Source organism: Cyprinodon variegatus, unplaced genomic scaffold, assembly GCF_000732505.1.
Source record: "Cyprinodon variegatus isolate N-32 unplaced genomic scaffold, C_variegatus-1.0 Scaffold199, whole genome shotgun sequence".
Classification (NCBI taxonomy): domain Eukaryota; kingdom Metazoa; phylum Chordata; class Actinopteri; order Cyprinodontiformes; family Cyprinodontidae; genus Cyprinodon; species Cyprinodon variegatus.
This window is the reverse complement of record NW_015150652.1, coordinates 192,886-206,950: the sequence shown is the minus strand read 5'-3', so window position 1 is coordinate 206,950 and position 14,065 is coordinate 192,886. Positions and strand designations below refer to the sequence as shown.

The 14,065-nt window shown below is 36.8% G+C and overlaps 2 protein-coding genes across 5 annotated transcripts; one reads left to right on the top strand and one right to left on the bottom strand.

Moving 5' to 3' along the window:
* Nucleotides 1-916: 916 nt before the first annotated feature.
* LOC107087915 (fibrinogen-like protein 1) lies at nt 917-3,918 on the top strand. Its single transcript, XM_015379756.1, has 8 exons — nt 917-1,027; nt 1,157-1,409; nt 1,937-2,096; nt 2,206-2,303; nt 3,163-3,251; nt 3,334-3,459; nt 3,546-3,610; nt 3,703-3,918. The coding sequence occupies exons 1-8, from the start codon at nt 917-919 to the stop codon at nt 3,881-3,883; spliced, it is 1,083 nt and encodes a 360-aa protein (XP_015235242.1). The 3' UTR covers nt 3,884-3,918.
* Nucleotides 3,919-4,021: 103 nt separating this feature from the next.
* Nucleotides 4,022-13,681, bottom strand: thsd1 (thrombospondin type 1 domain containing 1). 4 transcript variants are annotated; one of them, XM_015379738.1, is made up of 8 exons: nt 13,594-13,681; nt 11,884-12,000; nt 8,859-9,034; nt 8,120-8,750; nt 7,541-7,702; nt 6,090-6,501; nt 5,500-5,992; nt 4,022-5,394 (listed from the first exon to the last, which is right to left on the bottom strand). In XM_015379738.1, exons 2-8 carry the CDS (start codon nt 11,933-11,935, stop codon nt 4,762-4,764), a joined length of 2,559 nt encoding a protein of 852 aa, XP_015235224.1. In that variant the 5' UTR covers nt 11,936-12,000; nt 13,594-13,681; the 3' UTR covers nt 4,022-4,761. The 4 variants fall into 4 exon arrangements, with proteins under 4 accessions (XP_015235224.1, XP_015235223.1, XP_015235221.1 ...); XM_015379735.1 differs by having other exon boundaries at nt 4,024-5,394; nt 8,859-9,253; nt 13,594-13,680; XM_015379737.1 differs by lacking the exon at nt 13,594-13,681 and having other exon boundaries at nt 11,884-12,103.
* Between the last annotated feature and the right edge of the window lie 384 nt (nt 13,682-14,065).

Below are 14,065 nucleotides of genomic sequence, written 5' to 3'. Positions count from 1 at the left end.
ATCCCTTTGCTGATTTCATTTTCCAGCAGGGATCAGTACCCCCAATCCTGCTTTCATCACCATGCTGTCACTGTGCTGGAAAGTACGGAAGAGGAATAGGGCCAGTGACAAAATTAAAAAAAAGTTTGGTTTTCAAATTTTATTTCAGTTTAATATGGAAAAAAATTCAGAATTCTGAGGAAAAAAAGTCAGAAATCTGAGGGGGAAAAGGTCAGAAATCTGAGGAAAACAAGTCAGAAATCTGAGGAAAACAAGTCAGAAATCTGTCAGAATTCTGAGATTAAAGTCAAAATTCTGAGATTAAAGTCAAAATTCTGAGATTAAAGTCAAAATTCTGAGATTAAAGTCGGAAAAACAAAGCACTTTTTAAATCCTTAATCCAATAACCAAATAATTTTTGAGTAAATTGTTTCCTCAACCTTTTGATATTTACACATTTAAAATAAAAAAACTAAGATCAACATAGGTAATGTGAGTTTAGAAACTCCCATTGGGTAATACCCCAGTTTTGTTTTGAATTCTGTTTTGAAATATAAAAATCTTGATTGTATTTGTGATTGCAGCTTCATGGGAACAGTAGGTGAGGAATAAACTCTTCCAAATACTTTTCTGTAATAGGGCAGAGTCAGTTCTTGGATCAGGTGTGATTTATAACCACGGCCACATCTTTGAGCTTCAAAATAAAAAAATAAATAAAAAACTTTCAAGGAATGTTCAGCTCTGAATCACCTAATGTGGAACATGCAGAACTAGCCCCATCTATAAATCGTTCAGACATATTATTAGAGGAGGGAGAACGTCAGTACGGAGAAAACAAAGGGGAAGCTTTATGAAATAATGGTAGGTTGGATGAAGTTTTATTTCATTAAGATGGTGTTATTACTATTTTTATTATGAACCTTGTGGATAATGTGTAATGAATGTATTTCAGACTAATTTTGCTGGAAGTGTGTTTCTGTTGAATGCCATGGCAGTGTTGCTGCTGCATCTGGTCTACCCAGCTACAGCAGTTCCTGGGCAGCTTTATGTAAGTAAATCGCAGCACCTGCTGAGAAGAATATGCAGGTCTGTTTTTGAATCAACACTGGATTATGCTGATGTATGCACTTCATTTTTTTTTTCTTAAATTTTCTAACTTTGAATTTCTAATTCATAGGCAACTACTCCATGCGGACCAGAGGTTGCAGCTCTTAAGAACAGCATAAAGAAACTGGAGAATAAACTGTTGCTCACAACCTGGCAGGTGGAGCATCTGCAAACTCATAGATACTTTAGATCACCTCAGCTTGCAGGATCCAACAGTAAACAACAGACTGACCAAGCCCCTGATCTGAACCACAACAGCAGCTCTGAAAACACAACAATGAAATCAATTCCACCTGCAGGAAATCTCATTGTCTATGATAAAGGTAAGTAATAAAATAGATATTTAATAATTAATTTAATTTTCACAAAAAAATACTACTGCATACAAGGGGATTCAATTAAAATGGATTCAATTTAAATTTTTGCTTTTAGTCAATTGTTTATTTAACTTTTGCTTCTTATTTATAATTGTCATTCTTACAGCTAGTATAAAGAAGTATTAAATATTATAACATTTAGTTGTTATTATAAAAAATACCATGCTTACTATTATCACTTTTTTGTTAACATATATATCAAAGGCACAAACAAATTTCCCCACAGCATACAAACACATATAACCGAATAACATTTTGCTTTTTATTGTAATCTGATTTTGGTATCTATGGATTTTATTTACTTGCATCTCTTCTCTTTCCTTGACTATTAGAAAATACAAAAAATATCTTTTTTTTATAATTATATTCTCAAACAAACATTGTAGCTGTTTTATATATTTAATATAGTTATGCAATTACAACTTGAAGGCCTTTACAATGTACAAGGATCTTCACAATGTTGTTTTCCACAGACTGCTCCCAACTGTTTGATAGACTTAGATCACCCAGTGGCTTTTACCGCATCAGACCCAAATTACACCAGGACCCTTTTTTGGTCTATTGTGATATGGAGGATGGAGGAGGGTGGACAGTGTTTCAGAGGCGTCGGCATGGAAAAGTTGACTTTAACAGGTACTGCGCTTTACCAGAGGAATTTTTTCTGAAGAAAAAAAAGAAGTAAAATTTGCTGAATTCATGCAGCAGATCAATCTATTATGAAATATCTGTTTAATCCTCATAGAGACTGGGTGGACTACAGAGACGGATTTGGAGACTTTAAACTATGGAATGATGAGTTTTGGTTGGGGAATGAACAAATGAACACTCTATTGTCTGAAGGTTAGAAAAAAATGACCATTATCTACATTTATCTACATGCAGTCACTCTTTAATAATTGTACACACCTTTTAAAATACAAGGATTTTTGGATGTAGCAAAATCCTAAATATGGAAAACACACTTTCATATAACATACTAAAAAAAAGGAACAGCTGCAACAACTAGGTCAGCTAAATATGCCATCTCCAGCACAAACTATCTGATAAAGCTTTTTTTTAGATTAAAAGACAGCATTTGACTTACGGTATTTTGTAGGTAATCTTAGCCACTATATCTAGACTATTTTAAACATTTTATATTAAAAAAAAACTCTTTAAATGTCAAATTTATCATAGTGAAATACGAAAATCTAAATTAAAGTATTCACTCTAATAATCCAAAAGGTATTCTATAAGGCTGAGGGAGGAACTGCATAAGACAGTCAAGTTTCTCAACACCGAACTTCATACAAATGCAGCCTTTTTGATTGGAACAATCAAAATTCATAGATTTGATGTGATTTAATGAATTAAATCAATCAAAATTAATAAAATTTAATTCATTAAATCACATCTTTAGAGACGCTAAATTATATAGATTGGTAATTTAAATACCAAAAATAAAACAGATATAGCTAAATCAGTCCTAATCCCGACCACTAGAGGGCAGCAAAGTTTTCAGATTAATTTATTCATTGTATCCTTCTTTCTTAGCATATTTATATCAGTTTAATTATTAACAATATCTGCATATTAATGTTTTAAAACATTTTGAAAAAATCTAATTATTCACACCACATGGCTTGACATTCTCTTGACGAGCAGAGTATTTTCTATAAATATCTAAAAAAATATAAATTTTTATTTGGTCTCGCTGCAGGTAAGAACCTGGTGAAGATTGATCTCATGGACTGGGAAGGAAAGAAAAGTTATGCATTTTATGAAAACTTCAGGATCACAGATGAAGCTGTAATAACAATATACATATATATGTATTTATGCAACTATAATTTTTTGTTATGAAATACAAATTTTCCAATTTTCCCTCCAGGATAAGTATCGCCTCCAGTATGGGCAATACAGTGGGAAAGCAGGTGATGCTCTTACTGGTGGTGGGGGGATGGTGGAGCAGTGGTCTTCCTGCCTTAGTGGCATGCAGTTCAGCACTAGAGATCAGGTCAGCCATACATGTCCCCCTTTTTCAGGCTTCAAATGGCTACTTATTGCACTTTTTAAGGAAAATTTGTTCATTGTTGTTTTCAGGATAATGATCGCTTCCTTCAGGGGAGCTGTGCCAAAGAGAATCAGGCTGGTTGGTGGTTTAACAGGTATTTTTATTTATTTTTTTCTTTGTTCACTGTTTGAACATTGTTAATCATCCCTTCCACTGTATCATCTACAAACTACCTTCTATCTGCAGATGTCATGCAGCCAACCTCAATGGCAAATTCTATCGAAGGGGGAAGTACAAGGCTGAATATGACAATGGTGTGGTGTGGGGGACCTGGAAAGGCCTTTGGTATTCCCTTAGACACACCACCATGAAGGTTCGTCCTCTGGTGTTTTTGGACACTGCAGGAAGTGGAGAAGGGGACATTTAAAAAATGTGGGCTTTGTATTAATTTAATAGCAAAGAAAACAGGATGTTTTGATTCCTCATATTTCAAAGGATCAACATTTTATTGAGTTTTTTTATACAGTAAACATTTCAGCATATTAAGAATGTATAAATATCTGATATTTAACCTATGTGCCTTTCAAAAGTATTAATAACCCTCAACTTTTTTATTTCACATTTTGCCCCATCACAACAACATATATCATGTATTTCAAAAGTATTTGAGGTCTAAGAGAGAGCTGCAAATTAAAGAATAGTTATGAAAAGAAGAGAAAGGATTTGTTGTCTTCAAAAATGTCTAACTGTGGAGGTGCATGTCTATTTAACCTTTTTTATCCTGAAAGCTCTCTATTAAGCCCAGAGTGACCAGTTCCATTCAGAGAAAATCTTTAAAAAATGTAACATAAAAACTATAAAGTTGGTGGTTGTAACGCAAAAAAATCACAGTACATATTTTTTAAGGCACTGTAGAACATCTCAAAAGAAATTACAGTTTAATAGTATATATATAACATGTGCACATATCGATGCTTCTCCAATATAAACAAATTAATATACAGATTCTAAAGGTCCCTGAAGAAATTACCACAATATTTACAGCAATAAACATTGAGGCTTCACAGCATGACTGAAACTGTGGCTTAACAGTTTATATAAACCCTTTATTTGTTGGATTTTTTATGATGTTGTTCTTCTAAAGATGCTTGACGTTGCAGAAAGGGTGAAATTGTCTATCATAACTTGCAAATATTCAAAATAATACATTAAAAGTGTTAAAGAGTTAGTTGTATTTTTTTTTCTTTTCACCATAATGTTAACATGGCCGTGTAACCCAGTGGAAATGAGGGGTAATATGCTCTTCTACTCCTTCTGTACAAACACTGGGGATAGATCCAAGTCCAGCATCCTCTGTTCTGCCTCACTCAGCCTGTAGGGGGAGCCACCACTGCTGCTCTGGTCTCTAGATATTGGCAGTGATTGGCACCAATCCCTCCTACACTCAGAGGAAGACATGTTAAAGCTGGAGCTGCGCTGGCGTCCTTTGCCTCCAGAGCACAGCTGAGCTTCTTTCAGTTTCCTGGCCAGGATGTTTCTCTGGATAGGTGACGGGCCTCGCCGATTCCAGTTCTGCTCAGCCCGCTCAGCTCGCTCTACATCCAGCTGATTCACCTCACGAGACCAGGAGAGTGTGAGGGATGGACCTCCGATCCCTGAGACCAAATCTCCACCTCTGCCTCCAGAGTCGACACGCGTCTTTCTTTCCCCTGTGCCACTGAAGTCTTTAACATGTTTATCAGATAATGAGGTTTTTGTGTTTGTTCCCATGTGTTTGACTTGAGTATTTTGAGAAGTCCTCCTCTGGCTGTGAATTTGGGGTTTTGTTGTACTCCAATCTGAGACTCTGTGCTCAGGGATGGGGTAAGAGGGGTGAGGCTGTCTCTCCCATTTCCCTTTGGTCCAAGAACTTCCTTCTGGAAGAGTCCGAGATCCCACCTGAGGAGGAAAATGTGGAATCACATCTTAATAGGTCTTGTAACAATTGATTTAAGAATAGATAAACTAGAAGAAACAAAAATAAAAAAATGATGGGTGGGTGACCTGGGTCATGCTCCTTTCTCTAAAATGCATGGATTGAGCTGAGGAAGTTGAAAGGAGTTTGGTGTCATTAAAGCTGGAGGTCCGTCTGAAGTTTGGATTCCTGTTGTAACTATTCCCCGATACTGTATCTCCTCCCCTAAGACCGGCCATCTTACTCCTCTCTACCATCTCCACCCAGTCAGCTGTGCGGTCTCGCCATCTAGAGCTCCTCCCCGAGTCAGAAGGTCCTGAAACAAACTCAACTCTGGAACGTGAAGCCTCAGACAGAGGAGTAGATGTGCCAACATGGCTGCTGTTAGCAGTGTCCTGCGTACCCACAGGTAGAGCAGAACAAACAAATCCAGTAGGGGATGGAACGGGGGAGGTGGTGGGTGAGGCACATGTCTCTACCACAGTGTCATGGACTGGGCTTGAGGAGACATGGTACAGCTGGGTGGCCTCCTTTAAGCCCTGCTTCTTCATCTCTTTTAGCTGCTGCTGAGCCAGGCGATAGCTACAGAGAACATAGAACATTAATTAAATGAAAAAGGGTTTAACAAACATTATTAGGTACTGATAAAAATATTGGTGGGAAAGATATTTGAGCATACCCAAATATTGGTGGTAACACCTTTTGACCTGTGGGAGATAGCCTTTCTGGATCCTGTGAAAGTGTCATCACTGGTGCCTGTGGCGAGAGAGGCGGAGCTCCAAGTGAGGGTCGTTTTTGGGAAATGACTGCTGCCGATGGGAAATGACCATCAGAAAGGCTGGGTCTTTGAAGACTGTGGCCACAGATGGAGGCCTCATCTGAAAGCTTGCGCCCCCCCGGGGGATGAATGGAGCCTCTATGGACCGAGCTACACTGAGGAGTCTGGTAAAGCTTTCTCCACACAGTCACCACTATAGTCACCATGATCACTGCCAAGCAGATTGAAATACCCAACACCACAATCATGTTCCCACCAAACGGCGATGCTCCCACAGGTACAGAAGGCAGGGATGGAGATGGAGAAGATAACACTGAGGAGCGAGAACAAAATGAAATAATATCTACATGAGATACAAGGATATTACCTCATCACTAAATCTGAACAAAGGAGAGAAATGTGGCATGTATATCTAACTAAAATGGTGGATTAAGAATACAAAATTATCTGGATACAAAACATAATTTTCCTTCAAATGTTAAAATAGTATTGAGAACAGCATAAAAAAGTCTAGTTTCAATAATATAACTGGAATAACTGTTGCAATAAACAAAAAATAACCCTTTTCCTCCATAGTAAAATATTTCATACCCACTATACCATTTATCATTGCATTTTAGTTTATTGTTCCATTTAATTAATGTTTTTTTGTCAAATATTTAGTTGATTATTTACAATTACATCTAAACCTGACAAGCAGTTTTATATTATTCAGTATAATTTTCTAAAATCTCTTTATTGTACTTCCATTTATTTTAGCCTTGATTTCAGTTTGTCATTAAAACCATAATGTCTCTAAGAAGCTTTAGAAAACTAGATTTTTTTTCAAGCCTCTAGAGAAACATATGTCCCTATAATTTCATATCAGTACATCATAGAAAGTGTTGTTTAACACCTTAAATCATAATTTGCTAAGGTGGTGCAAGATATCCCCCTGGTGGGTTTGAACTGACACAGAATGAGACCTGTTATTGCAGACACCTCAATGTAATATACCGTACTAAAAATGGCTGATATCAAATGAGTAAAACTTTACTTGCTCTTATTATAATTTAGAGGTAGAAAAAAATGAATATGGGATGAAATGATCAGCATAGATGAAAAACCAGACAAAACATTGCACAGTCATATCTGATAAATCAGAATATAGATTTCAATTAGGCTCATTTGTCAGATTAAATATAGCTTTAAAAAATAACCTTTAAGCTGGTTTGATGCAGTTTGTGTAATCATCTTAAACTGAGTTGCTAATAGACCTATGTTGTTAAGTTGTAGAGCAGAAGGTAAAATGTTAAGATTGACTGCTTTAGAGAATATAAAACTGTTAAAATTACTGATTTAACAGAACTTACTATTACAGTCCTCCAGGGAGCATGGAGACCGTTCCTTCACCATGCCAGCGCACTTCACGCCTTCCACACCTGAGGGCAGCAAACACTCCCGTGCTCTTTCTCTCACCCCTTCTCCACAACTCACACTGCAAACACTCCATGGCTGCCAGGGCCCCCAAGATTCTGCAATTCAAATTTAAGACCCATTAAATCAAAGGCGGTTGGACTTATTAGGTCATGTTCTAATTTAGTGACTGATAAAAGCCACTGTTCATTAGCTCTTATTTGGGGTAAAACTTGCTGAATCAAAATAAATCCCATACTTTTCACATTTATATTGATAAAACTCGAAAGCCATAAATCCATCATTTCAATTGAGATTGTCTATCACACAAATTCCAGTCAATTTGATTATTAAAAAGAGTATACATGCAGCAATTTATTATTCACCTCAATTAAAATCATTTTCACTGACATTTGATTTTTTTTAATGTGTCACAGGAGAACTGGATTAAAAAGAAAATCTCCCTTTAAGCTTCACAACATATGTATATTCCATATAGCAGTGAAACATGTCTTAATCAATAGATTAAACCTCACCTGCACTTCTGTAAACCACCAGACACTTCTCTGCTGGACTAGACAATCGACTAAAATTGAAAACAAAGCGGAAGCAGTACTTATTCCTTCCTGGGTAAAAAACTGAGCAGTTGAATTCAGTCTCATTTTCCTCTTGTGTCAGCCAATTAAATGCCAGCAAAGAAGATTCCTCTGGTTCAGGCTCCATCACAGTGGATGTAAAATCACCCCCCTTTCCAATACTTGCGTTATATAGCTGTATTTTCCCATTAACATGGGTACATGGTGGCGTTATCATCTTCACAGTCATTGTGTCCATGCAACCACTTTTATAAGCGTTGACGTTTTCCACCAGTAGTTTGTAGGGGAAAATACGGGATGGATAGAGAGGTCCGGAGTTCTTCACTTCTTGTTCTGTGTGAGGGGATCGTATGACCACTGTGATGAAGTCTCTCTCCGTGAACCAGAAAGCACAGGGCAGCTCAACTCTCTGCGAACGAAGTGGCTTGATTGGTTTCCGTATTTGACCTCGGACTTTGTTAGTGGTGTTTCGTCCAATCTGGTTGTACTCCGAGTAACTGACTTCTAAGAGGAGGGCTGAGTCCATGCCACTGGAGCAAGCCTGGAAGTGTTCATTAGTGGATAAGCCAACCTGAGAAGAACCAATAAAAGAGAGGTATACAACTCATGTTTGTTCTGATTATGCCACAGTAAATAAGTGAAAAAGATGGTTGATAAATTAAAGATCTTATTGTCTTGCCTGAAAATATTCAGAATGGTTTCCTGCCCTCTCCACAGAAATGTGAAAAGTGGGCCATTGCACTTGCAGCTCAGAGCTCCACCAGGAGGCTGAGGTCACCGTGTGGCTGACATCTGAGCCATTAGCATTGGGAATAGTAGTGATGCTTGTTTGCCTCAACAGGAACCGGAAAGTTCCTGCATACAGGAAGCAGGAACAATCAAACTCCTCCCTACCGACCAGTTGGTGGCCGGGGAGGGGCCTGGACAAAACCGAGGTATTGGTTTCCATGTTGACTAGGGAGAGGCTCATGTTGCTGATGGTGTTGTTTTTGGATTTTACACTGAAGTCCACAAATACACTTCCATTACTTAGGGCCACGTGGAAAGAGGGCCATATACTGAGCCCTGCAAAAGCTGCCAGAAAAAGAGTATAAAAATAAAATAAGTATTAAAAATAATTTGAACGTTGAACTCTGCATCATTGGTAAAATAGTTTTTAATAATGCATTTTAACCATTCAGTTTTCAAGATGTAAGACAAAACTTGAATCATTTTACAACCAGCTCATGGTTTTAATTTCTGCTTTTCTTCTTTATCTATATATGTCTGCTGTTAGCCTATTCAATTGCTCCGCAGGGACAAATAAAGGGATTTTATACTATTCTAAGAATTGGTTTCACAAATTTACACACAAGGACAACATTGTTGGTACCTCTTATTGATTAAAAGAAAGCCCCACAATGGTAACAAAAATAACTTGAATTCGACAACAGTAATAGTACATACAAATTATACTAAAATAAACAAATGAGTCACATTGCTTTTCAACCATGCTTCCACAGAATGATTAAAGATCAATTAAACAGGCCTGGACAAAAATAATGGTACCCCTAGAAAAGACTGAAAATAATGTGACCAAAGGGACACACTAAATCAAGGTGTGTCCACTGATTAGCATCACGGGTGCCTATAATCTGGTAATCAGTTGGTGGGCCTTTATACAGAGCTGCAGGTACTGTAGACACTGTGCTCTTAGATCACATGGTGTGTACCACACTCAACACGAACCAAAGAAAGTGAAGAGAAGAGGTGGCATCAGAGTTTAGAATAAAAATTATAAACAAGCATGTTAAAGTTAAAGGCTTAATGTTATTGTGACCACAATTGTACATATTATTTAGAAATGTAGGATCCATAGGACTGTATCCACCCTCCCTGGATGCGGGAGAAGAACAAATATTGATGACATGTTAAAGAGACAGATAAGACAAATGGTAACATTTGAACTTCAAGCTCGAGGAACATAAGCATCAGATCACACCATCCATCGTTTGACACAAGGAAAAATTCATTGGAGAAGACCAAGGAGGTAACAATTGTTTGCTTCATCTGACACGTATCTTGAATTTCAGCAGGGAACAATAAAATTTGAAAACTGCCAATGGATTCTCCAGAGAAATATGCTGCCTAGTGTAAGAAAGCTTGGTCAACAAATGTTAAGGCTACCATCCTTATCATACATAATTCTGTCGAAACATGGTTAAAAGGCAAAGTCTGACTTTAATTTGCTTATTTTCCTATAATTTTTATTTATTTTTACTTTTTTCAGATTCAAGTTATTTATGCAATCATTGTGTGTGTGTTTTTTTTTCTAGAGATGTGTGAGAATCAGAACACATTCTGTAGTATTCTCATCACACAAGCTTCATCTTTTCATGTAAACCACTTACTCAACAATGACTTTGAATGGTATATTTCATTCACGTTTTAACAAAAGTTAATCATCCTTATTTCGCCATAGCTGGTTAGAATGAGATGGAAACTGAATTTGCTTCTTCTGCTAAAAGCATGCTCCTGAAGCAGTGGCTGCAAATTCTGTAGGGAAATAATGTGTTCAGGTAACAGAAACACATGTTTTATCAGAACATCCACACCACAAATAAGGTCAGGAATTCCATCTCTCTTTTCTAATATAGCTGCTAAATGGCTCAGCTCAGCTAATTGATAATATAATTGATAATAGGTAGGTATCCATCTTTGTTGTGACTGTGGCTGGCCTGGTAGCATGTAGACTGGATGCAACCATCCAAACTACTTGAGACCAACCCCTCCTCATTTGCAAAATGAGGAAGAAATGCATAGAGAAATGGAAAGAGGATAGGAATAAATTAATGGAGAGGAAAAATAAACAGGGTTTAAAAAGTAAAAGACAAAAAAAGCATATCCATCCATCCATCCATCCATCCATCTATCCACCTGTGCCCTCACTGCTATTTTACATCACATTATCTGCAAGACTAAAAAAAGAGTGAAATAAAGTAAATATTTCAAGATTTGCTCTTTTGATGGCTGTGTGCAGATTTAAGACAGAGGCTGTTTACAAACTATCCGATGAGCTGAACAATGTGGCAGAGCTGAACATACTTTAAAAGTTTAAAGTCAACACCTACGGACAACTCATCTACTAAAATTTGATCTTAAACACAAGATGCCATAATTAAAGAAGCATCTCATCAAATTTGCTTTGTTTCATGTGAATTACTGTGAACACTAAGCGTAAGTGCAAATTAACATATATGTTGCCGATCTTGAGCAAGGATATAGGGAAAACATATATTGTACAAAATAATAATTCTAATTTGTTTTACGTTAGCCTCTGCAAATGATTGCAAACAATCAGTCCAAGCTGGCGTTTGTTAGAAAGTGGCAACATTAAACATAGTAATCTGTCATGTTTTGTACGAGTCTAACTTTTTAAGTTTGATATTATACCAACTTTTAATGGTTCCTCTGAGTATCCAAGCACAGTTTCAGAGTCACAGCATTTCAAATTGGAGCAAAGCAAAAATGGAATGGCAGCAGCTGCCCATACATTGTAATGATTCCATTTACCATCATAAACTTTGTCAAACACCTTGTTTCACCGTACTAAATGATAGACTGGAAAGCTGCACAATTGTGTTAAAAAGACAATTTATATCCTTTTGCTATTTGATAAAAATTCTACATTTTCAATTCAAGATGATAGCGTTTGAAAAACTTACCGTATCCTATGAGCACAAGAAGGAAGGCCAGCAGAGAGATAGCCTGTGGCATTCCGATGTCTGTGTCCTTTCTTCCCTCTATACCACATGACCATCTCTCCCCACCGTGATTCACATCTATAAATCACAGGTCAAAATCTTGATTGCTTAAAAAAACATAATCTTGTACAAAGGCTGCAGTCTCAAATGGACAAAGACACTCAGAAAGGCTTTTCTTTCCACTGAGCTATGAACAACAGGAAGCTCATAAGATGAAACAATAAACACCAGTTTTCTGGATTTTAAAGTTGGTCCTCCTCTTCCTTTTATCCCCACAATGGGTACAAGGAGTTGCCGTCACCACAAAGCTTAAGTTCCTCTGGAGGGCTTTGTTCAAAACAAGGAATAAAGTTGTATTTGTGGGCGGCTGCACATCTTTTCTGGTTGGCGTTCTTTGTGGTTTGAATAGTATTATATCTCAGGCTGCTGATGCAATGAGGGATTGCATTCGAGTCAATGAGTCGATGCAATCAACTGGTTTTCCTTAGATAGAAAACTTTGAAGCAATTTGACTGTATGATCTTGTTAAACTGTAATGTGCCTTGAGATGACATGTGTTTAGAATTGGTGCTATATTAATAAACTGAATTGAACTGATGTGAATCCAGACGCAATTAAAAGGAGGAAAAAAGTAAAATCTCAAAATGAAATGTCAATACAGAATTCCCCATTTTATACTGTATTGGTAGTGAGATTACAAAAACATTTAAGTGGAAATTAATGAGACATATTAAATGAGACATAGTTTGCATGTTCTCCCTGAATATGCGTGGGTTCTCTCTGGGTACTCCGGCCATCTCCCACAGTCCAAAAACATGACTGTTACCGTAGGTTAATTGGCTTCTCTAAATTCTCCCTAGGTGTGAGTTTGTGCGTGAATGGTTGTTTTCTCCTATTTGTCTCCATGTTGCCCTGGCAACCTGTCCAGGGTTGACCCCACCTCTTGCCTGTAAACGGCTGGAGATAGGTACAAGCAACCCTCCCTGGGATAACCGTGGGGGAAAATGGATGGATGAATCAATTTGGCTGCTGTCATTTTTTTGGTCACCATTTAACAGTGGGGTAAAAACATGTGAAATAATGAATAAAGTTTTATCAGCATGGTATTTTTACAGTTTAAATTATTTCAGATTCCCTTTTTATTTGAACTAAGATCAGAGAAACTTTCTACCCACTTGAATATATATTAACATATTAATATACCAGAATGATGAGACCTCTAGGAAATAATTTTATCAAAATACAAAAAAAAAAATAATAATAATGTAATTGAAACTAACAACATTTGAATAAAAATTGTGACGTAATACAGCAGCAAATCAATAATCGTAAATAAAAATCTGCACAAGACATGTTGTGTCACATCAAAGAAATAATAAAAAGAAAAAAAAAGAAGAAAGGCATGACCTAAAATATAGAAAACGTAGGATTTAGTCAAATACTTTAATAGCACTTGGTTTGAAATGTGTTTGGACATATAAAGTGGAAAAGATGTTGTAAATTAAACTACATGAATCAAAATGTTAAACCACCCGCATATAATTCCAAAGCCTTGCTCTTTCAGATCGTTATAATAGTAATTTATGAAATAAATGTACAGCTTATTTTGCATAGTAGACATGGTGAATTATATGTCTTTGCTCAATTTAAGGGAAAAAATCTTGAACTTACGTATTTAGTTTCCGTCCAGTTTTCGCTAAAGCAACGTTGAAATGATCAGAGTTTCGCTTCCAGCCAGCGGTCCGGATCCAGGGGAAGTCTGTAGCGCGTTATTGTTTCAGCGTCAGAGCGCGTGCCATCAATCCCCACTGACAGTTAAAAGCTGTAGGCATTTATCTAATAATTGCTTACATTTTAATTCCATTTAATGATTGAGAAAGGAATATTTGAAATGTTATGTTTATAACCGATGATAAACCAATATGGAAGTCCGAAAGTGCCATAATCCATTAAACATGTTAGGTTTTGAAGGATTGGCATATCCCTGAAAAAAGTCACATGTCCTTTATATAACATTTCCATGATTTTGTTTTGAACAAGACTCATGAAATAATTGGAACTGCTCATCAAATATAGACCCTAAAATCCCACTGGTAAGTGTCTACTCTGCAATGATAGCATTAGACCCGCATAGGCATTTTTT